General features: G+C 46.0%; 1 protein-coding gene across 1 annotated transcript in view; it reads left to right on the plus strand.

Annotated features, from left to right (window-relative positions):
* The first annotated feature begins 3,153 nt into the window (after window positions 1-3,153).
* The window catches only part of TRPC6 (transient receptor potential cation channel subfamily C member 6), a 97,494-nt gene continuing 77,071 nt past the window's right edge, over window positions 3,154-23,576 (plus strand). Inside the window, exon 1 of the mRNA XM_044442598.1 lies at window positions 3,154-3,287. Within this exon, the coding sequence (XP_044298533.1) occupies window positions 3,154-3,287 (134 nt within the window). The remainder of the gene's footprint in view (window positions 3,288-23,576) is intronic.

The raw sequence follows: 23,576 nt of genomic DNA on the forward strand, positions 1-23,576 counted from the left end.
AGGAAGGAGTGAATGAGAGGAAGACGGAGATACACGATAGCTTGCGTGTGTGCATGAAAGAGATACTGGATGATGGATAAATGCTTGTGTAGAGGAGTATGTGGGTGTAAATGGAAGAAAATGCAGAGATTCTGTGTATGAGGAAGATAGAAAGTACAGATGATGGATGAGGAGGAGGAGGGACAAAAAGAAGGAAAGGGGGCTGAAGGGATGGCAGAGAGAGAAAAGTTCACACCTGCGGTCTTGGCTCTATCCACCTCCAGTATGCACATGTTGATCACTTTTTCTCAAGCTAATTTGGCCCTCAGTATCAAAAATGTTGCCCACTGTGCTGCCAAATTGTAAATCTGGAACCATGAGCTGCATTCATTATTAAAAAAATATGTTTGGAAAGCACCTAGATTTCTATACAGTACAATAAATGAATAAATACCCAGCATGCTGTGACCAACTGATTTTTAAAATTTTCATTTATTTGGGCTATACTATATGGTGACCTGTTTATATCTGTCCTTATATTTTCATTACAAGCTATAATGACATATAATGATTTTAATGCGATCCTTGAGGAATAAGAGTTTGCAACTCTCACAGGATCCCTCTGTAGTCTAGATGAAAACATGTTCTCCTTCTGTTGACATATGCCAAGTCAAAAGTCAGCCACATCATACAGCACACACAGATACCTCTAGTAATCAGGGCAGTTCACTCTAGCAATGTGGATAGACTCAGATAATGCCCTCTTATCATAAAAGGCCATCCCGTGCCTCTCCAGACAAGAGAAAGACCTTCTACCTTCAGGAAGCTCTTTGTTCCAATAGTTGCCTGTGACCTGCTAAAAGCAGGAACCCCAAGAAGCCCCCCCCCACCAGTGCTTAAAACTGATGTTCTAATTAATGCTCCTGGTGCATCAATTAGTAGGCATGACACCACCATTCCATTGTGTTGTTTTAACAAATTGTGTGATAAGGCGAAAGAAGTGATGAGAAAACACGGGAGTGTTACAAATGTCAAGCAATGGCATGTCATTTATCCCATGAATTACACAGGGTGATGGCACCACAAAATGCCTCTCTGGAAGCAACCCCAAAGTCATTAAAGTACTCCTACTTTCTTCACTTTGTGGTATGTAGAATATGTGGTAGGAAAATCGCAGTGTAGAGTTGGCTTTGGCTCTCCTAGGGTTGGATAGAGTCATCACTAAGGAGAATGTGAGCTAGGCCTGCACGCCTGTGACAGCTTTTGTGTGCGCTTGCATGTGGGTTCTTTCTGCATTTTTTATATACCCGTCATGCCAAAGTTTTATAGCAGCTCATCATGCCTTTTGTGTGACACCTGAATATAACACTTCTGCATTAGCTGCTACCAAATTTCCAGTTTTGAGCATACCCACCCACCAACCTCCGCAACTTTATGTTATGTCTAAATGTCATGGAATGTAACTCCAAGCAACAAAGCATGTGTGTGCATATAAGGAAAATACAGAGGTCTCCCGCAGCAGTCCACACGAAGTCTGCAAATTATAATGGGATAGCACTATGCCATTGCCTATTTTCCTTCAGAAAGCAAACCTTGCTTGCAATTTATTTGAAAGAGTTTATAATAAACAGAGAAAGAGGTTACAAATGGCAATGTTCATTTCTTACATAAGTCTTGAATTGATTTCAAGAATGTTAAATGTGATGTGCAATTAATGAATGGTATACTGGATCAGAGAGAGAGAGAGAAGGTGAGCTTAAGTTAGAAGAGTAGACACTTCCGAGTCTGTGTTTTCTTCCTCCTTAATTTTGTGGGACACTTAGGATGTCCTAATATTAGGTTTGCAATTAATACTTTTCAATAATGGCTCAGGCAGGTCTGCTTGCAGGATGCAGAAGTTGCGAAGCAGAGGCTCCCGCACAATAGACAAGCAGATGCCTAATTGCAGGTCACAGGCCATGCCAAGTATGAAGACGGATGTATCTGAATCGGAGGCAATTTCCAGTTATCCACTTCCCACGAGACAGAGATATATTTCTGTAATATGAGCCATCCATTTTATTTAAACCAGAGCCCTTTCATAATGAATCCTCACCACAGGTTTTGAAAAGAGCAGAGAACTAGCAACAACAACAAGAAGAAGATAAATGAAACAGGCTTGTCAAATATATTTCCTGAAAAGACAGGCTAACAGCCAGTCTTAGCAGTTCCCTTCAAGAGCAAGTTACAAGGAGATGGTTTTCCTCCGGAGTCTTCCAGGGGCACAGAACTGCTCCATCCTGGCCACTGAGAAGAGGGGCTGATGGAGAGAGAAGCAGGGAGGAGAAACACCAAGTCAACCCCGTGCGGGGGGGGGGGGGTTGCGCAGATTCAACAGAGGAGGAAGCCTCTTTCTGCAGCTGCTCCTCGAAGGCCGCGCGTAATCAGGACGGTTCTGCGCGTTGCAGCTGCCGCGGGGAAAGGCTGGGAGCGCGCGGGCTGGGCATCCGTGGCCGTGGGTGATGGTGCGCAGCCACCATCCAGCCTGGCTGAGCAGGAACTTTTCCTGCGGCATGTTCCCGCCCCTCTCCCTTTTTCTCTCCCCCGCCCCCTTGTTTCTTACTTTTCTGCCAGCCCTCTGGAGCCCTGGCAAACTTTTAAAGCCCTTCTCTTCCTCTCGCTCTGGCTTGCAAGGGCTGGTTGGATGTCTTCGGGCAATGACGAGTTTCGGAGGGGTGGATAACATCGCTGGTTGACATAGTAACTCCGCTCCTTCGCTCAGTCGGTAGCTGAGGGGCTCTTGCAAGGGTTGCGGCGGCGGCTGGAGCTCGCCTGCCTGCACGGGAGGGAGCGATCCCGGCCGAGGCGAAGAAGCGGACGCGAGACTCGGTGATCCGCGGCGCGCAAGCCCAGGCGCTCTCCTTGCGCTGCGCCTCTGGAGAAAGGAGGGCGCGGCGCTGCAAGCGACGACTCGTCCCCTCCAAGGAAGGCGACCTTCTTCGCGCCACTTTTAAAACTGAATCCTGCGTCGTCTTCCTCCCGAAGGCAACTCTCGCTGCGGAGCCGCGCGCGTGTGCGCCAGGGGGGCGCGAGCTGAGCGCACGCGGCCCGTCTTGGCCGCGCTGCTTGCGCGCCCCTCTCCAGAAGGAGGCGGAAGAGAGGCGCCTTCGCGGGGACCCAGGCGGGGAGAGCAGCATGAGTCGCAGCCCGCCTCGGCGACACGGCTCCCCGGGCACTGGCGCCAGGAGGAATGACAGCCAGGACTACCTGCTGATGGACTCGGAGGCGGCCGAGGAGAACTGCATGGCATCCTACGCGTACTACCCCGGGTGAGTGGCTTTCCCACCCGAGGGAGGGCGCGCATCGGGGGAGGGGGCGAAGCTCAGCAGCGGGGCGAGGCGTGGAGGGCGACGCCGGGCGAGCGAGCGAGCGCGGGCAGGGGCTTCGGGCGCGCACACTCGCGCGCCCCGGCTGCAAAAGGACGCAGGGACGCGCTGGAGAGAAACCTAGCCATCCTTTCTAGAAAGAAGGGCGGGTTGTTATGTCCATAGTGGTGATGGGGCGCTGTGGGGTGATGATGATGCGTGGGTTGCCCTGCCGTCCCTTCCCCTCACAGCTCGACCGCTGCACGACAGGCAGAAGTTCGTTGGGTGAAGCTCAAGCGTGGTAGATTTGCACCTGTTGCGTTTACTTAAAAAAAAAAAAGGCGGGTGGAAGTCACTTCATTTCGTGTTTGTGTGTGTGGTGGGGAGGAGAGATGATATCAAATCTAGACGTAAGGGTATTTTCTGTAATGGAAATGGCGTGGGGTGGGTGGAGGAAAATGTGGGATAGGATGGGCTAAGAGGGGTTGGTACAGACACGCAGGATTAGGAACGCGGCTGTGTAGCTTCTGTGCAAGAAGTGAAGGGGGAGGGCTGGTAAACAGGTGCCTGGATAGGTAAGCACCGGGATTCCTGTCCAGCTCCGGCCAGAAAAGTGGTCCCTCTCTTCATAACAGGGTGCTGTGTGCGCCTGAGGGTGTCTCTCTCTCTCTCTCTCTCTCTGTGTGCGTGTGCGTGTGCGTGTGGGAGAGCAAGCGAGCGAACGAGAAGGGTCATGATAAGGGAAGGATTTCCGATGGTTGTGGAGCAGAAATGCCTGCAGCCCAGCTCCGTAGGGGGCGCGTGGAGGGTGAGGGAATAACGGGGGTGGAGGGAACCTGTGTAAGATCTGCAGAGCAGAGTTGGCCGGCCCCTCGCAAGCATGCCCCTGGGATGGCAGTAGCAATCCTGCCAGACCCTTTGGGCTGCTGGCACCCTTGCCTGTGTTAAAGGGGAGAGTTTGCACAGCTCTTCATCTATGGCAGCAGCTGCTTTTTGCATAGTGATGGAGAAAGTACTGGAGACCGATTGCTGGGGAAGAGTGGGTGGGAAAGTGAGGCTCAGAAACAGTGCTGATGGGACAAGGCATATAAAGGAGAATCACGGGGCAACTGGACAAAGCAAATGCCATTATGTATTTATTTGTAGCATGCATGCACTATGTGGTTTACATATAAATATTAAAATCACATGCAAAATAATAATAAAGTCATATTTAAAACAGTGATGTTAAAATCACATTTCAAATACAATGTTTCCAATGATTCTAATCACAATAGTAAAAATAATACAGAGCCATGCAAAGGTGGTGAAATGAATCGGGAGGTGATTGAAAGACCACATTTTCTGCCTCTCAAAGAGTTTTTCAAAGGGAAAATGACAAGTTGCTGAGCTGTGAAGAGAGGGAATAAGATGAACCTGGGCAGATTGCTAGGCTATGCGAGGCGTGTTTGTTAGCACAGGATAGTGAGGGGAGTGTATCTCTGTGAGCTCTCGTCCAGAGATCATATAGTACAGACTTACCTTAAGCATTGTGAACTGTTGCAAGCTTCACAAAAGATGCCAGTGAAATAATGTGTACAATAGTTCCTTCCAATAAAATCACGGGAAAGGGTGGATTTTCTCCTCCTCATTCTTCCAGTTATGCAGAATGGGAATTTCTGTTTTCACAAATGATTGAGGGTGCAAACTAGATGCAAAAATGTGATGGCTGATGGAATATTGGAAAACTCCCTTATGAGAAAGGGATAGAGCCTCAGGGACTGTTTAGCTTTGAAAAAAGGGGACTGAGGAGAGATGTGATAGAGGGATCCATGGTGTGGAGGAAATCAAAAGAAAATGATCATTGAAATACTAGAACTCAGTAAGGTCATCCCATGGAGCAGATTGGTGGCAATTCAGGGCAGAGAAAAGGAATTGCATCTTCATTGGGTTGCTGGTGCTTCTGCACTCTTGTGCTACTTGTGAGTTTCCCAGCTGGCTGACCACTGTGTGAACAGAACCTGTTGACTCATTGGACCTTTGGCCTGGTGTGGTCAGGTGCTTCTTATGCTCTTATGCTAGAAGATGCCAGCAAGAACATAGAAACATAGAAACAGAGCGAGTCAGAAGGGTCCTCCTAGTCTGACCTCTGGCACCAGCCGGCTCCGCTCACGACATGCCCACCACATGGACATTCAGCCTATCCTTGAACACCCGCACTGATGGGACCTCAACGACCTCTCGTGGAAGCCCATTCCACACCCTCGGGGTCCTGACTGTCAGGAAGTGCTTCCTGGCATCCAAATGGAACCTTGGCTCCCTGAGCTTTGCTCTGTTGGAGCGTGTCCTGCCTTCCTCTGCAGGGGAGAACAGGTCTCTACCCATCTCCATGTGACATCCCCTCACATACCTGTATGTCACCAACATATCCCCTCTGAGTCTCCTCTTCTCCAGGCTGAAGAGACCCAGTTCCCTCAGTCTCGCCTCATATGGCATCCCCTGCAAACCGGCCACCAACCTTGTGGCCCTACACTGCACTGACTCTAACCTGGCTATATCCTTTCTGTAATGAGGGGCCCAAAACTGAGCATAATACTCCAATTGCGGGCACACCAGAGTTGTGTAGAGTGGTAGTAATACCTCTCTTCATCTAGAAGCCACACTTCTGGCTATGCAACCAAGGGTGGCATTCACCCCCTTGACCACCGCATCACACTGCTGACTCATGTTTAGCCTGCAGTCAACCAGCACCCCAAGGTCCCTTTCACAAGTGTTGCTCTCCAGCCACTTGTCCCCTAACCTGTACTTATGACAGCTATTCCTATGCCCCAAGTGCAAGACCTTGCACTTATCCACATTGAATGCCATCCTGTTGTCTCCTGCCCACTTACATAGTCTGTCCAGATCCTTTTGGATCTGGAGTACCTGCTCCGCAGGTACTCCAGATGCCTGGACAGGTGCGTGCAAGTGTATTATGGCACAGCAGGTGCTTCTTGCTACCAGCAATAACTTAGCCCTGCATTCTGACTGATGGCCTCACAAGGTGGGTACTTGGTCAGCACAGCAGTGATCCAAATGCCCCAGCACCACCACAAAGCATCTCTTTCCCCCACCCATCTCAATGCAATGTCTGCTGGTAAGGATGAAGAGACCCTCTTTTCCAACTTACTGGGATGTAGCCCCTCAGACCTGGACTGAGAGGCCTTCAAAGGTCCAGTTCAGGCCTTTAAGGGTCCCAGTTCAGCTCAGAGGAGTTTCCCAGAATGCTACACCCCCTTCCTCTGACCCACCCCCTCTTTTCAGCTGTGGATGATTTGGTGGTTTTTCTTTCATGCTAAGAGTTTGGAATGAGGCTTAGATAGTAGCATTAAGAGTTTTAAACTTAAATATGCTAGTATTTGGGGAAGACGTTCTTGGCTACACTTGCTTTGTTTTCAGCCCAGCTCAGCACTGGACCCTGGTTTGTGAGTGCTTCTCCAAAATGAAATTCATCCCTTAGACCAACTTTCCTCAACCTGGTGGCCATCAGAGACGTTTGGACCACAACTCCCAGGATTCCCATCCTGCAGGGCCCTTGGCTGGGAATTTTGGGTTTTGCAGTCCAATTGTGTCTGGAAGGCACAAGGCTGGGGAAAGCTGCTTAGAATGAAAGAACTACTATAGGTCCGTGCTAGGGCAAAGTTCAGTGGGAGTAGCCACATTCTACATTATGTATTTATTTACTACATTTCTATACCGTCCAATAACTGAAACAGAAAATCTGGACATGAAAAAGGAAGGGTGAATGCTTCTAGATGCATAGAAATGTATTTACTGATGCCCACATATTTTGAATATAAGTTCTTCTGCAGGGCATTCTTGCTCCAGCAGAATAGCAGTGATGCCCACCATTTGGATGGTTTTAAAAGAGAATTGGGCAAATTTATGAAGGATTATGGCATCTTGGCTACACATCTTGATGGCTGTAAGCTACCTCCACTACCAGAGGCAGCATGCCAGCATCCCTCACTTGCTGGTAACATGGGCTGGAGGCTGCTGTTTCACTCCTGTTCTGCTTGTAGGCTTTCCACAAGCAGCTGGTTGATCACTTTGTGAACAGAAATATGGACTAGATCCAAGAAAGGCTTCTTCACACAGTGCATGGTTAAACTGTGGAATCTGCTGCTGTAGGATGTAGGAATAGCTACCACTTTGGATAGCTTTAAAGGGAGGGTAAGTAAGTTCATGGAGGAGACGGCTCTCCATGGCTACTAGTCCTGATGGAGATATGCTGCCTTCAGAATCAGATGCAGGATGTTGCTGAAGAACATGGGTGAGAAGGTGCTTTTGCCCTCTTGTCCTGTTTCCGGTTTTCTCATGGGCAGCTGGCTGGCCTCTGGGTGAACAGAATCCTGGATTTGGTGGATAATCCTAGATTATCTGGTCCAGTATGGCTGTTACGTTTTTATGTTCTAGAGCCGGAGACCAAATGCTTCCATTGGCTGAACTGAACCCAGCAATGAAATTTGGTGGTACCCAAGAGTGTCCCTGAATTTAGATTTTAAAAGCATTGGGGTCAGTTAATAAACTTTGGAGCACCTGGACACTTTTTCTTTCCACATGCCACAATCTCCCGCAGACCCCTGCTACTTCAAGCTGGATGTACCAACGTGCCCACTGGCAAGAGTAATGAGTGAAGACTGTCTCGCTGACTTAGGACTCGTTCTGACTGAGGTGGTAAACCTGTCTCTAAACTGTTCCATTGCAGACTGGAGGACTGGACACAGACATGCCAGTGGACTCACTCCTCTGTATAGAAATCCAGATGTCAGAAAGAGTATGCAAGGACAGACTTCTCCCCAGGATTGTTGTTTTCTCTGTACAGCGGTGGAACATGCCAGCAGGAATGTTCTACCACTGTCTGGAGTCTGTTGGACCATTCAGCTCCAGGTTTATCGACTGAATCAAAATTAGGCAATTCTGTGCATGAAAGCAACAACTTGTTGCATGCTGTCATATGGAGCGTAGACTCTGTCTTTAAAAAGTTGATGTATTTTGAGGAAAACATAGTATAAATCAGAAGCATTACCCTTTTCTTCTTAGCCTGCTAATAGCTGTGCAACCTGATAACAAATGGAAAACAAAAGAACTCACAAATTTAACATTTCCACACATTTGACAAAAATGTAGGCTATTAATTTATTGATTTTTTGCATCTCTATACTGCTCGATTGCTGAAGTTCTTTGGACAGTTCACAACAATTAAAACTATAAAAACCTCCATAAAATACACTAGAAAAGTTTAAAACTACAGTATACAATAGAAGTAAAACGCAAGGTAAAATCTAATACTAGTGGAAAGATTTAAAGTACAGTACAGGATTTAAAAGAACAGAAACTGAAACAACAGAAACAGGCGAAACAGAAACTCAAAAATTCTTGGGAAAATTCTTGGGAAAATATGACTGTCTTCATCGGTGGTGAGGCATGACACAAGACATGTCCGAGAAGAGGGTAGTGAACACTCTGGAATATGTTTTTGTTGGGAAATGTATTGGGGTCAGTGCCCTATTGTCCTGATACCTTTCTATTTATGGGCCATGCACTAGGAAATACAGTGGGTGTTTGCCAATGACTCAAGAGCCAGTGTGGTGTAGTGCTTCAAGTCCCCACTCAGCCATGGAGCCAACTGGGTGACTTTGGGCCAGTCACAGACTCAGGTATTTGTGCTGGTTTCCTGTGTATATGCAATGAAAAAGTGCAGGTATGAACATACCTGGGAAGCGTCTGAAATACTGACAAATTCCTTCTGGCTGCCATGAATAATGCTGTGTTTTACCTGAAATGCAGGAAGAGCAGAGCAATAGGGATATTACAGTTTGAAAGGCAGATCAGGGAATAGGATTCAGCCCCTGCTAAATATGGTCACACTCTCCCCTGAACACTCAGGCTCATGGAACGGGATGCTCAAGGGACTTGGCTCTGGATACCCAAGGCTCAGCTGAGGCGAATGGCCCAACTGCACGCTTTTATCTGATCTGGCCATGGTTTCACCTGCCAAAGTTGCATATCATTTGAACTGCTGTAATGCGCTCCATATGGAGCTTCCTTAGAAGGACATGCAGAACCTTCTGCTTGTCCAGAATGCTGTGGCCAAACTGTTGACCAGGGCTGGGTACAGGGAGCAGGTCGCCCCCATGTAACCGCAGCTTCACTGGCTACCAGTCTGTTTCCAGGCAGAATTCAAAGTGCTAGCCATGACCTAGAAAAATGAGCTTCCAGACTTGGGACCAGGCTACCTGAAAGATTACCTGGTCTTATGCAACTGTTCCTGGTTCTTAACATCTTCTGAGGATCCTTCTTGCAAAACCACCTCCTTCAGGGCCTTTTCAGTGGCTGCTCCCAGGCTGTGGGAGGCTAGGTCTGCATCTTTTCTGCTGTCTTCTGCCAGCTAGAAAGGCTGTTTATTCAAGAAAGCTTATGGCCAGTGAGTGGACCTGCTGGGTTTTTATCTTTTTTACTCTGTAATTGCTGTCCTGCAGTTACTCTCTTTTAATGTCTCATTTTATTGTTTAATCAGTTTTAATTATGCCAAAAACTGCCTTGATTGCATTTTTTGTTAGAAAGTATGGTCAAATGGCTACAAAAGTGGTGGGGGGCAGAAAGAATAGATCACATTCAAGTGTCAGAACCAATGCCAAAAGTCCATGTTTTCCTGTGGTAAGGAAGGATTGGGGAATGAAGTGGAAATCACTTGTGGGTGAATGGGAGCAAAAGTATCTGTCTGGTAACGGGTTTATGTTTAAAGAGGTCTTCATGACAAGGAGAGATGCACCATCTCTGGCATGCAGGGTCTGTGCGGGAAGTAGATTATCAGGTGTCCTGCATACCCATGCTACCAGCAGTTGTATGTATTTGTGTGTATGAGTCTTCTGGGGTAGATGAGTAACTGGACATGGCCTGTAACCACAGCAGCAGTCAACTGCAAGATTTAGTAGCAGCAAGATGTGTGCATTCCCATCATAAGCACACCCTAGTTAACTGGAAGTAGGACATGTTCAAACAGGAGAAACTCCGCGTAGGTTAGAGTCGGCTAAAATCAAGGTATTGCTCACTGTGATACAATTTGCAAAAAGCCTGCAAACATTGACAGTTTAGGATGTAGGTCACACCTCCTCCCTAATTTTCATGTGAAATAACTTCAGCACAATTGCTTGCTTTTCCTCCCCTGCAGTTGCCAAATCAGGTTGATTTTGGGTGCAGAGAATACAAGACAATCAGATTTCACCCTTGATCAGTTTTGAGTCAAGCTAAGATAATAAACCCGAAAGCATCCCTAGATTAGAAAGAAGCGAACTTCAGTTCAGTTGGGATGTGTGTGATTAGCTGTCTACTTTACATCATTAAAATAAGAATAACAGCCCAAAATGCATGCTTTAAAATAACCACTGCTGAAATGGAGCCCCAATTTCTGGGACAATAATATCATCCCACCACCTGCTAAGTTTGAGCTTAGTAAGTCTGAGCTTAGCAGCAGTTAGCTGGAACTGGGCAGTGGGGGCAGAGGGACGGATTTTTCCTGGAACAATATATGATTGTCAGAATGCCAGAACTCAGGGCATTTTGCCGTAGCCTCATGGCTTAAATCAGTAATGAAGATTCATTGCCTGATTTCACACAACTTGTTAACCATGATGGCTTGTAAGCCACAGTGGCTTAGTGTGTAGTCTGAACCCAGCATTCTTTCTGCTGGTTAACCATGGTTTGTAGTGGAGTTCAATAAACCCACCAAGGCTTATTGTGTTGTCCGGACCCAGCATTCTTTCCTCAGATAACCATGGCTTGTAGTAGAGTTCAATTAAGCCATGGTCAAGTCAGAGCTAGAGAGCCCCTTGACAGGAGTGGCAGAAAGTCTCGCTGTGCTAGCCAGCGGGCCATGGGAAACTGCCTTTTTGGACATTCCAAATAGCCAAAGCGGCACTTGGAGGCACCAGGAAAGGCTTCCCCCACCCCCTACTAGCAGTGGGGGGCACTTCCAAACTTGGGGAAGTCCCTATGCTGGAAGACATGGCTGTCCCTTTAAATCACAATCTTCAGTGCACCGCCACTGGGGTTTGCCACCACCTTGGCCACTTCCTCAAGTGTTTTCCACTTGGGGGAAAGTGCAAAACTGAGCGGTCAGTTTGGGTCTCCTAGCCCCTGCATTCCCTCTAGGATCCCACTTGGACAGGGGGAGAAATGACTCCCAACACTTTGTATGGGTTCTTGGGGTGGGTTTTATTTTTTGGGGGGAGGGCTTCTGCCTCTGTGTTATCCTCCCTCAGGAAAGTGAGCGAAGCACAGGGCCACATGCCCATAAACCCCGAGGATGCTGTTGGCAGAGCATCTTCCACACATCCCACCTTTAAAAATTGTTAAAGAGAATTAACAGAGTGCTGCAAAGTTCCAGTTTGGCACATGCCCTGTGGCCTGCAGTAGCCCCACCACATTGCAGCGTGGTCTCTCAGCGCTAACTTTTCCAGATTTTTTTAAAGGGTCGGGGGCCAAAAGCAGCCTTTGCAGCAAAATCCTCAGGGTCTTGCAAGGGAGGGCTTGGCTCTGGGCCGCACTCGCTTTTGCAAGTGTGGATAATGCAGTGGCACCTCTTCCAAGCTGCGGCCGGTGCTAATGACTCGGTGTGGCTCAGGAACAACTTGAAGGGTCCCCTGAGAATCCTGCAGGAGCACTGAGTGGGGTGGAGCGAGGAGAAAAGGAAGCAGAAGCCCGCCTGGGCCGCATCATTTTTAACTGCAGTGCATGGTCAAAATTCCCAAAGGGGTTAATATACTGTGTGAATTGAGGCATTAACGTTCTACAAAAGACCCCTGGTTGAAAGACAAAGGCTGGGAGTGCCACTTACTCAGTGTGAACAATAATAGCAGTATATTGTGTTGAAGTATCTACTAATCTGACTGGGGTATTATGACAAATAACCTTTAATATATTTTCTTCTTTTTAAAAAAAATCCATTTCTTTATTTATGTATTTATTTGACTTGAGCTGGTCTTTGACCGTGATAAAGTTCCATCCATCCATAAAAGACCTACTCCAGGTAGAGATAAAATGCTTCAGACTGGTTCATTGCCATGAATCAACACAAGTACCTGAAGTTTTGGACTTTCCTTGGCGGCACGGCCCTGTGAGTGGGGATGATGAATGCCTGCATGTCAAAATTTAGCACTGTGCCACTGAAAATACGTTACGGGAAAGTATATGGATGTTTAAAGAAACAGAGGTTTTGAGAAATTGCTTCAAAGCATCCCAGTATAAAATGCGTGGCTTCCAATTTTCCCGTTTCGTAATTTGCTAGTGACAGCTTCTACTTGTCAATGTGCTTGAAGTGTAAGTCATCCCCCCTCACTTGCCGACCCATAGCAGAACAAGAAGTGATTGAACTATGCAACATGACAAGAATCTAGAATATTCCAGGACGGTTGTAAGAGGTCTACTTTCTATCTCATTAACGTTCTCTCTTTGTATCTTAATTATTTAAAGTGAGTCATTTTGTTATCCACCTCCTCTGATTTATGCCACTTGAACTTGCCAAGATATATTAACACAACCTGGCACTGTACAGGCAAGTTAGTAGGAGGCAGGAAAGGATTAAGATGATGGGATTCAGTGGCTATAAGAGCAGATACTCAGCAAAAGAAACATCAGCTTGACAAATATGAAAACAAATTCTTTTAATAACTTCAGAATTGAACATGATTAAGCAAATGTGGAGGTGCCAAATATAAGATGTTGGGCTTGGACGCACCCTGACGTGTATTTACGTACAGTAGTCATTTCAAGAGTACCAACATGACTGATTATTCCATCTGTTCTAATTTATCTAGAAGAGTGGATGGAGAAAAAGATGATGAGTAGGATGAGGCCAGAGAAGCCAGCATCAGCTGGGAACTAAGGTTCAGTGTTTTGGTAAAAGGCGCAAAGGGATTGTCTGGAGATGGCCGTGATTGTCTTGCACCTGCCTCACCCACCAGGTGCCCTCTCAGCCCTTGCACTTCATGGCTGACTCATGATCAGATGGAACAGGGGAGTGGTGAATTAATCCCGAGTGCTAGTGTGGTGAAGCAGGCAGCAGTGCATCCACTCCTAAACCCTCCCTGGATTCAGAGATCTATGCCAGCTACCTCAGATCACGAACAGCTCTTTGGTAAGGTGCTCAAGAGAGTGGTGGCATCTCAGCTGTAGACGTTCTTGGATGAAACAGATTATCTGCATCTATTCCAGCCTAGATTCAGGGTTTGGAATGCAGTTGAAGTTTGCTGCCCTGATGAATGACCTTCTTTGGGGGAGGGCCAGGGGGTGCAACCCCACTGGATCTCTTAGCAGCTTTTGATACCACTGACTTGGTATCCTCCTGGGCCACCTCTGTGAGTTGGGAGTTGGGGGCACTGTTCTACAATAATTCAACTCACCCTTGTGGGTCAGTTCCAGAGAATAGCATTGCACCCAAGTCCTATGGCAGCTAAACTGTGGGGTGTCAGAGGGTACTATCTTGCCCCCAATGTTATTTAATAGCTATATGAAGCCATTGGGAGTACTCACCAGGAGATATGGGGCAAGGTGACACTCAGCTCTATTGCTTTGTGAGACCTGAATCTAGAGAAGCTGTGCATGTTCTGAACCAGTGCTGGGTGCAGTGATAGCTTGGATGGGGACTGATAAACCAAAGCTAAATCCCAGTAAGACAGAGACTGGATGGGTTGGCAGTTCCCGGTCCAAGAACTAGGATGTTTACCTGTTCTGGATGAGGTGGCACTTCCTTGGGAGGAATAAGTCCATAGTCTGGGTGTGATTCTGGATGTATCTTTGTCCTTGGAGGCCCAGGAGAACTTGGTGGCCTGGTGTGCCCACTCCCAACTTTGCCTGGTGCAGCAACTACATCCATTCCTGGATAGAAGACCTTAGCATGCTATATTCAAGATGTGGCTTGAATATAGAAAATTTGATGTCAGGGGAAAGGGTGCACAATTAGGTGCTTTCCTGTGCACATCTAGGATATATCCTACTGCCAGATACAACCTTCTCTTTCTAATCTCCCAATACAGAACTTAATAGGCTCCCATGTTTACTATCACTTCCATGAGTGTTAAAAACTGCCCGTCAGTTTTACTCCATGCTTTCTGTTTTTAATTTTCCCTTCAGTACCCATAACTTCTATGTATGAATTATGCATGTATTAATTCAAGGTATTTATTAGTCACTTTTCCAGGCGATATCCTCACAAAGTAATGCACACCTCATGAAAATTAGGGGAAAATATGTAAGTGTGAAGGGGAGGAGAGAACAAGTGCCTTAGATTACATGATTTGCTTCAGGAAATGCAATGTTTTCTAGGTCTGCTTCAATGCCAGTACTGAAGAAGCCAGTGTTAACTGGGAAAGCAGTCCACAACTTCATGCCCTGGGAAATATTACTTCCAAATCACATGAAGCACTAGGTCTACTCCACTCAGCACTTATAGGCCTTATTTGAGTGTTGCATCCAGTTCCACATATTACAGAAAAATGCAATAAAACTGGAAAAGTTTCAGAGAAAGACAACCAAGAGCTCTGGGAGACTGAAAGCAAAGCTCTGTGAGGAGAGACTGAAAGAACTAGGTGTGTTTAGCCTTGAGAAGAGAAGACTGAGGGGAAATAGGATAGCAAATTGAAGAACGCTCGAAAGGTTGTCACAGAGAAGAGGGCTAGGATCCCTTCTCCGGTATCCTGGAATGCAAGGCATAGAATAATGGACTTGAGTTACAGGAAGCCAGATTCTAGCTGATCATCAGGAAAAACTTCCTGGCTGTCACTGCAATACAATAGAACCAATGACCTAGGGAGGTTGGAGGCTACCCCACACTGGAGGCATTCCAGAGGCAGCTGGACAGCCATCTGAGAGGAATGCTTTACCTTGGAGTCCTGCACTGAGCAGGGGGTGGGACACAGTGGTCTTATAGGTGCCTTCCACTCTACTTTAATAGGAGGTCAAATTCTGAAAAGGGGAATAAAATGAGATGGGGAAAATACATAATCTGCTAGAGGGGGAAAGCTTTTAAGGTAACTGCAGCAAGAAGCTAGATAAAGGTACAGAGGAAGAAGTAGTTACTGTAGGAATGAAACAGATGGTTTGAACACAGATGTTCCTTAAGTGACTGTAAAGATGACAAGAGGGAAGGTGAGAAAATAGAAGGTCATACTAGTATAGGTGAGATGTTTATGTATTACCTCTAGTGTTGAAGGCAATATGTCTTTGAATACCGGTTGCTAGGGAACATAAGCAGGAAGGTGCTGTTGTACTCAGATTTTCCATGTGGGCCTTTCACAGCCACCTGTGTGGGCATTGTGATGAGCTGGGAACAGGATACTGGCCTAGTAGAGCTTTGATATGACCCACCACAGTTGTTATGTTCTCGAGCTCAGAACTCAGGTTATGGCTGTAGGGGCAGATAACAATGAACTGAGGAAAGAAACCCATCCATCCATCATCCATCCATCCAGGGTTTCTGAAGTAATACATATATCTGACTTGTAGTAGAGTTTGTACAGGTTGCAAAAACATGAAATTCAACTCAGAGTGAGATAAAAAAAGATTTGCTCTAAATGCACAACCTTTCTCAGAAGCAGAATCGTACATTACTTCTCACCCAGATGTTGTAAGAATAATAAAAGGATGCGACATGGTGGCTGTAGAATGATTAGCATTTCACAAGTGTAAAGCAAGTTAATTTGTAGTAGAAGGATTATTGGGTGTTGCTCCATCACATATAGCAATTATTTCATGTTCTAACTGAAAAAAGGAGGCACATATTCCATATTCTCCATGTTTCACATATCTCATTATTGTTTCCTTACCAAAATTAGGTCTAAAATATTAAAAGTCCAGTGATGTGGTTGTTTGTATACTTCTATGGTGTGTGGTGATACAGTCTTGGCTTTAGGGCCACTTGCTGGAAAATAAGATTCTGTTTTCTTTTGTGCTACTCTCTTCAAGCGCAAAAGGAATGTAGCTGAAATCACAGTAGAAAGAAATGCTCCAGAAATACGTTATAAGTTAAACATCCAGCCGATTCATTCAAATCCACTAAAGCTTCCAAACTGTACAAAGGTGGCTCTGTGGTAAGATATCATAGCAATATAAATTGATATAAACAATATGTATGTGATCAGTTCTTCCTTCTGCAGAAATGGATGCAGCTGGCACAACAATTTAAGCTATGCAAAAGCTCTCCTGGCCACAGCTGCCACCGTGGCTATCAAGGTGCAAGGCTTGCCTTAGGAGGTTCTCTAATGGTTGCGCCTGATGGCTGACAGCCCTACCCATACAGGCTGCATTCTTACCTCTGGATAAGGAGTTCTACTGACCCCAAAGCATGGCGAGTGGCCCTGAAAGCCACCGAGAGCAGAATCATCAGAAATGAACTCTCTTGCTCTGCACTTTGCTCCCACCAGAGCAACCAAGCCCTTTCCATCCCATCCTGAAAGGCTATGAATCAAGGGCCACCACATGCTGAAACAACTTGCTGACAAGCTGCATGTTTGAAATGGGTCTGAAGCCAAACATTCTTCCACTTTGCAGGGTTCTTGTTTTCCCTGCTGTCATCATTTGGATGATCTGGGGACGACTTTTATGCACTGTTCCCTTGCTCAGCTGTATACTTTTCAGAGAAACAGGCTAATCACTGTAGTGACGGAGCTGATGTTGTCGTCTTTTCATAATAAAATCAGTTCTGCAGCTTTAAGCAACGGTGGAGCAGCTTGGCAGCCCTCCATTTCCATTTTTAACAGATGCTCCAATGGGAATGACATGTCACAATGTGGCACGAATCCCAGGGGGAATGGGAAGCCACACTTCCCCCAAAAGTATTGCAGTCTTTGGGCCTGCTTTGCTTTTTGTTGAGCTGCATAAATCCAAAGAGTCACGGCAATTCCGATAAACAGGCCACTGAGCCCCAACCCTCTGCCTCATGGCAGAGACATCTATCCTCCGGCCCCATCACCACTCACCTTGTGCAGTGCAAATCACAGTGTCACACCCGTGAAGAGCAGAAGGGCAGAATGCCTTGTGGCGTGGTATTTGCAGAATAACAGCTCTGGAGCTTTCCTTCCTCATTGTGTGGAGCTTAATACTGTAAGAGTTTAGTACCAGTGCCAAGTGTCTTGCTACATGATGTGTCTTCTGATACTTTAAATTAAATTGAACTGACACACAGGTACATGGAGCATGTTATCGATGGATAAGTAGAACGATGCAACTATGCAAGCAATAAATTATCTTTATTGCTATGGTCTGACCTACACTGTAGTGAAAAAAGTTATATTCATCATAGTAGGGCCAATAACAATCTGTTGTTATCAGTTGCCCTCTGTACAGGGTCAGTAAAATTTGCTTCATATTTATTTAGTTATATTACTTAGATTATTATAACTAAATGGCAAAGCATAGCAGAAAGGCAGCAAATAAGAGTTGGAAGTTACCCTGTGCTTCAGTGGGGGAAATTATTACTTACACATTTTTCTGGAGCAGGGAATAGGTAGGCAACCTTTGGGGCCTCTTGACACACTGGAAATTTGAGAAACTGTCCTGTGCACAGCCATACAAGGCCTGCGACGGTTGGGCATGGCTCATTACGAAAACCAAACAACCTGCCCAGATGCATGGGTGGGAAATTGAGTGCAGTAACCAGAGCTTCCCATTTCTCTTCGTCATAATCCCAGATGCCAGTCAGGGTGTGCAAGAATATATTTTAAACAAAAAATGGAGGAGCACGAAGTCCTTGTAGGCATCGACAAAGGTGTCTGGGGCACAGTCATCCCTTTGGGCATTGCAATGATCTCCTGAATGAACAGACTAGATGTGACTATTCCTGTTCGTACACACAGATATCCCCATGAATATAGCTTGCAGCCTGCAAGCAGAAAATACAGATAGGTTTCTGGCTGCCACACAACTCTCCTGTGCCCCTTCCACAATCCAGGTATTGCCATGGATGCCAAGAAAGGATTCCCATGTAAGTGTGGCTTGCCTCATTTTCAGACTGTACTCCCTGGCCACTATGCCCACCATCACTTTTATAAAGGAACCCCACTCTAAGGGGAAATGAGACACATGCTGCTCTTTGGTGGGCAAACATACTGCTGGTGCCCCAGGTATTGGAGAGGATGAAAAGATTGGAGAGCTGAAGCAGTAATCAGAGGAGAACACATCCCCAGCTTTTTTTTTTAAATACAGAAGCATTTACTTTGTAGCTTGTAAAATAAACTTCATTTCCTTTTATTTAAGAATCCAGAGCGCCAGCTGGCCTTTGTATTTAAACATGGCTACAAAGCAAAAATAAAAAAAAAGTTACTAATGTTTGCAGGCTGCAGTTCCTTGTTTTATTAAGGCCAAAGATCTGCAATTCCTTAAAGGCAATCCAGTGAATGTCAGAACTTCAAAATATTAATATGAAACAAAGATGTGTAGAAGTACTAATCCCTACAAGTGGAACAGTCTCTGAAGGGGAATCATGGAGGTAGGAGACACAAGCCGGAAATGAGTGAGGTCAAAGACTGTCATATTAACCATGCTCTTTTGGCTAACTTCTAGCATGATATCTAGAAACCTAAATTAAGGTTGAGGCTCTGGGCACACTTTCATGGGAGCAAGTCCCTGATGATCTGATGAAACTTACATTCACACAAACATATGTAGGAATGAGTACAGACTACTGAAAAAAGCAGTATTAACTCCTTCAGTGTATAATGTTTAGTGGATTCCTTCAAGTTGCCAAAATTGACCAAAATATAGGCTCAAATTCAAGTTTGCTCAGAGGTTTGGGCATGCCCAGTAGAATGTTTCACTTTTAGAATACCCCCATGCCATAAGCAAATTGCTTATTCTGGCGTTCACTTTCAAAGAGATTTGTTAGTTTGCAAAAGCCTTCCAGAATCAGTACATCTTCCAGGAAGGGAAGTAAGCTGGACTTGGCTGTATTAATCTCTACCAGCTACTTTCTCCTTCTTCTGGTTGTTTTTTATGGACTGGGACCCTACTTTTCAGCTCACCTGCTAGGCATTTGCTCCTACGATTGACTGGAATTCCGAATCAGCAGTGTTTCTCTCTGGAGAAGCCTTTATCTGTCGGTCCAAGAAGCTTGTGTGGCAAGGATCTTGAAGAACATAATACGAAGGGGTGGGATTGGGATTATCCCTTTTCAGCTCTTTTTGGTTTGCTCAGAGCCCTCTTTTGCTCCTTAGGGCCTAGGGTTGTGTCTTGGATGGAAGATACAGAGCCAAGTAGGAGAGGTCTGTGGGTGTTCCAGTAGTGACAGGTACAGAGGGATATGGTGTTGGACTGAGGACTAGCCAGGTTAGAGGAATATGGCCCAGCTAGCTAATGGCTATATCATGTTCCAGCCCTTCTTGCATCTGCAGGGCTTGTGGCTGCCTTATTTAGTTGCCTTTGGTTCTCCAGGTGCTGCTTTTAAATGTCACATTGGTCCACAACAAGATCTCCCTCATCATCATTCAATAATGGATGAGGCAGCCAACATAGCTGGTATTACCAAACCTGTGTGGGCAAATAGGGCAGAGTTAAGGCTTCCCCTGAAAAGCTTGGTCCAGCATCAGGGTAGACTCAAGGGCTGTGGAAGTGGGGTCAGCTTGGGTCTAGGGGGATATTCTCTCCCTTTCCCTCTCCCCAAGGCTCCATGTCCATCTGACTATTGGTGTGGACTGTTTGTACCTTGCATTGGGCCAGTGGGGCAGATTAGGATGCTGTTGGCGTACTACTCATGTACTTGCTCAACAGGCTCCCGGCAAACGTTCCCTAGGCTATTAGCCCTTGGGATTGTTGACATCTAGTCTGAGGACACTAACCAGAATAGCTCAGGATTTCAAGGACTCCATGGTGTCATGGGACTCTCACAGCACGTCATTTGCCGGATGCATGTAGCAGGGCTCACTCTAGAGTTTCCTTTGCTGTGCTGTGCTGTGCTGGGTGTGGAGAGAGTGATCTTAAACGGGGAACTTCCAATCAGTCCCTTTGTCGTGGTCAGATCACTCAACCTAGTAATGGTGGCAGTGAGCCTCTACAAGGTGGAGGACCTGGGAAGATGGTCCACTCCAGGACTGGGTGGTTTCCAGAGGGCTTTCTGAATGTTGCCGCTGGCGGCTCTGTTAAATTCCTGGTTTACCACTGGGATATAGAGATGACGCCGGTGGCTGACACAATCGCTGCAGAACACCATCTCTGGAGTAGCGCTTGTATGGCTCTTTGGTGTGCCCTGGGACTGAGAGCAACAACACAAGCTAGGAGACAGTGTGAGCGAAGATGGGAGAAGGCTCCTAGTGGAGGCGGTTGGACCCTGGTACCTCCTTATAGACAGGCATATTTAGGGGCAGTCAGAGGGGGGACGAACAATATCTCACTGCCTCTGTTCAGTGTGTTGGCTCTCCAGCACAGCTTTTCAGAGTCCTCCAAGATTTTACATGCTGGCCCCAAGGACACCTTAGGCCTAGTCTGAGCTCCACAATGATGTATTTGCTAGGCACTTCTAGGTTAAAATCTCTTGCATTTGCCAGGACTTTCTTAGACTGCAATGTTATAGTAGTTGGATAAGGTGAGGTACCCAGAGCACAGCCTGGTCACGTTTTATGAGATGAAATTTCAGTGGGCTCAGCTCAAGGATGTTGCCAGGGTAATACTACCCAACAGAAAAGTCCTCTGGACAATGCAGACCTGTTAATAACAAATAATAAAAAAAGTTCAGAACTATTGTTACAAAATTAAAAGCAAAAGTAAACACTAAAGATTTAAAATACAGCAACAGATTTAAAACGACTGAACCTGTTATTTTCATTATTGCATCTGTACTATGCTTTTATTCTTTTCTTTTTCATCCCCCATTTTTCCCCCATTTTTCTCTCTTCCAAGGAACTCGAGGTGGCTTTCATAGGTGTTCTCAGGTAGGGTAGGGTAGGAGTCAGTGACTTGGCCAAGTCATCCAGTGAACTTCAGGGCCCAAGTGGAAACTAGAACCTGAATTTCCCGAGTCCCAGTCCAGCATTCTAACCACTACACCACACTGGCGCTAAGCAGTGCTTCCATTTCAAGGAGGTGGCTGGCAATGTGATGCATTTCCTCTGGAGCTCGCTTCAGGGTTGCCTGGGTCTTCCTTGCTGGTTGCTGCTGCTACAGTGCTCTGGCCAGTCAGTACCCCAATAGCTGCTCAAGTGTCCCATTTTGTAAAGGGCGGCTCTCTATTTGAGGGGCTATTTGGCCTGAGAAGAAGGAAGAAGGAAGGAAGAAGGAAGACTGTGAACCCTGAAGTTGCCCATGAATAATTTTGGACCTGGACAGAGACTTCTTTGTGGCTGATTAGGGGCTAGAAGCCTGATCTCCCAAACCCTAGGCCCACACTAACTATTGCACTATACTGGCTCTCTTTAACATGCTGTGTTAAATCTAACACAACTAATGTTGCTAGATTGCAACTCCCATCAGCCTTTACCAGCATAATCAATGCTGAGCAGTGATTGGAATTGTAGTACGATGGTATTTGGAGGGTTGCAGGATGCTCATCCCTGGCATAGATGTGCTTGTAGAAAAAAAGACTATACATAAAACTGCAATGCATCTCACCATAGTGAGAAAAACTAGGAGCAGATGATCTGTCTGGGTTCTAACTGCTGGTGGTCAGTTCCAAGGTGCCTGATGCTCTGTTCTCTTAGGACTCTATTTTTCAACCAGACTGGACTGGACCGCTCTGCAAACAGGGGATGCCTTCAAGCAGAGAACTGTTCTCTGCATGCCAGGCACAAACACTGTGGGAGAACGGTACCCACTGTTGGCACAGACCCTGCAGGTAATGAATTCAAGTATACTGGAATCTTTAATTCCAAACAGCAATGTTTCATTTGCCATTTGAGTTTGTTCTCCATTTCTCTCCCCACCCCAAAGACTTTGTCATTGGCACAGAGATTTATGCACCCAACAGAAAGACAAAATCTGGTGCAATCAATTTTTCCATATACATGCTGGAAATTGCGGAAGAGAATAAAGCTGTCTTTCAAGAAAATTAATTTGGAGGAAAGAAGATGATGACTGCCAGTGTCATTTATTACTTATGACACATCTGCCATTATTGTAGATGCAATAGAAGAGCTTAAAAAGATAGGGTCCTACCCAGAGGCCTATAATCTAGTAAAATACAGTACACAGGGAAAATAAATTAGGGAGTTGAATAAGGATAGCTGTATCCATTTTAACAGTAAAACAAATAGTTTTATTTTCTTATTTGCAATCATTTGCTAAACACTGACCCTAGTTTGCAATAAGTAGATCCATACAGGCCTTCATATAACCTATATGCAGGTCAAGAAGCATCAGTGAGAACTGGACACGGAACCACTGATTGGTTCAAAATGGAGAAAGCAGTTCGGCAAGGCTGTATACTGTCACCCAGCCTATTTAACTTATATGCAGAGCACATCATGAGAAAGGCAGGGCTAGATGAATCACCAGTTGAAATTAAGATTGCTGGGAGAAATATCAACAGCCTCAGATATGCTGATGATACCACTCTAATGGCAGAAAGTGAAGAGGAACTAAAGAGCCTCTTGATGTGGGTGAAGGAGGAGAGCGCAAAAGTTGGCTTGAAACTCAACATTAAGAAAACTAAGATCATGGCATCCGGTCCTCTCACTTCCTGGCAAATAGATGGGGAAGAAATGGAGGTAGTGACAGATTTTATCTTCCTGGGTTACAAGATCACTGCAGATGGGAGCTGCAGCCAAGAAATTAAAGACGCTTGGTCCTGGGCAGGAAAGCTATAGCAAATCTAGACAGCAAACTAAAAAGCAGAGATATCACCCTGCCAACAAAAGTGCGTATAGTCAAGGCTTTGGTTTTCCCAGTTGCAAGGTATGGCTGTGAAAGCTGGACCATAAGGAAGGCTGAGCACTGAAGAATTGAGGCCTTTGAATTGTGGTGCTGGAGGAGACTCCTGCGAGTCCCTTGGACTGCAAGGCGATCAAACTGGTCAGTCCTTGAGGATATCAACCCTGACTGCTCTTTAGAAGGCCAGATCCGGAAAATGAAACTCAAATACTTTGGCCACCTAATGAGAAGGAAGGACTCCCTGGAGAAGAGCCTAATGCTGGGAACAATAGATGGCAAAAGAAGAAGGGGACGGCAGAGGATGAGGTGGCTGGATGGAGTCACTGAAGCAGTTGGTGTGAGCTTAAGTGGACTCTGGGGGATGGTGGAGGACAGGAAGGCCTG

Source organism: Varanus komodoensis, unplaced genomic scaffold (assembly GCF_004798865.1).
Source record: "Varanus komodoensis strain SLA01 unplaced genomic scaffold, ASM479886v1 scaffold4, whole genome shotgun sequence".
In the NCBI taxonomy this organism is placed as follows: domain Eukaryota; kingdom Metazoa; phylum Chordata; class Lepidosauria; order Squamata; family Varanidae; genus Varanus; species Varanus komodoensis.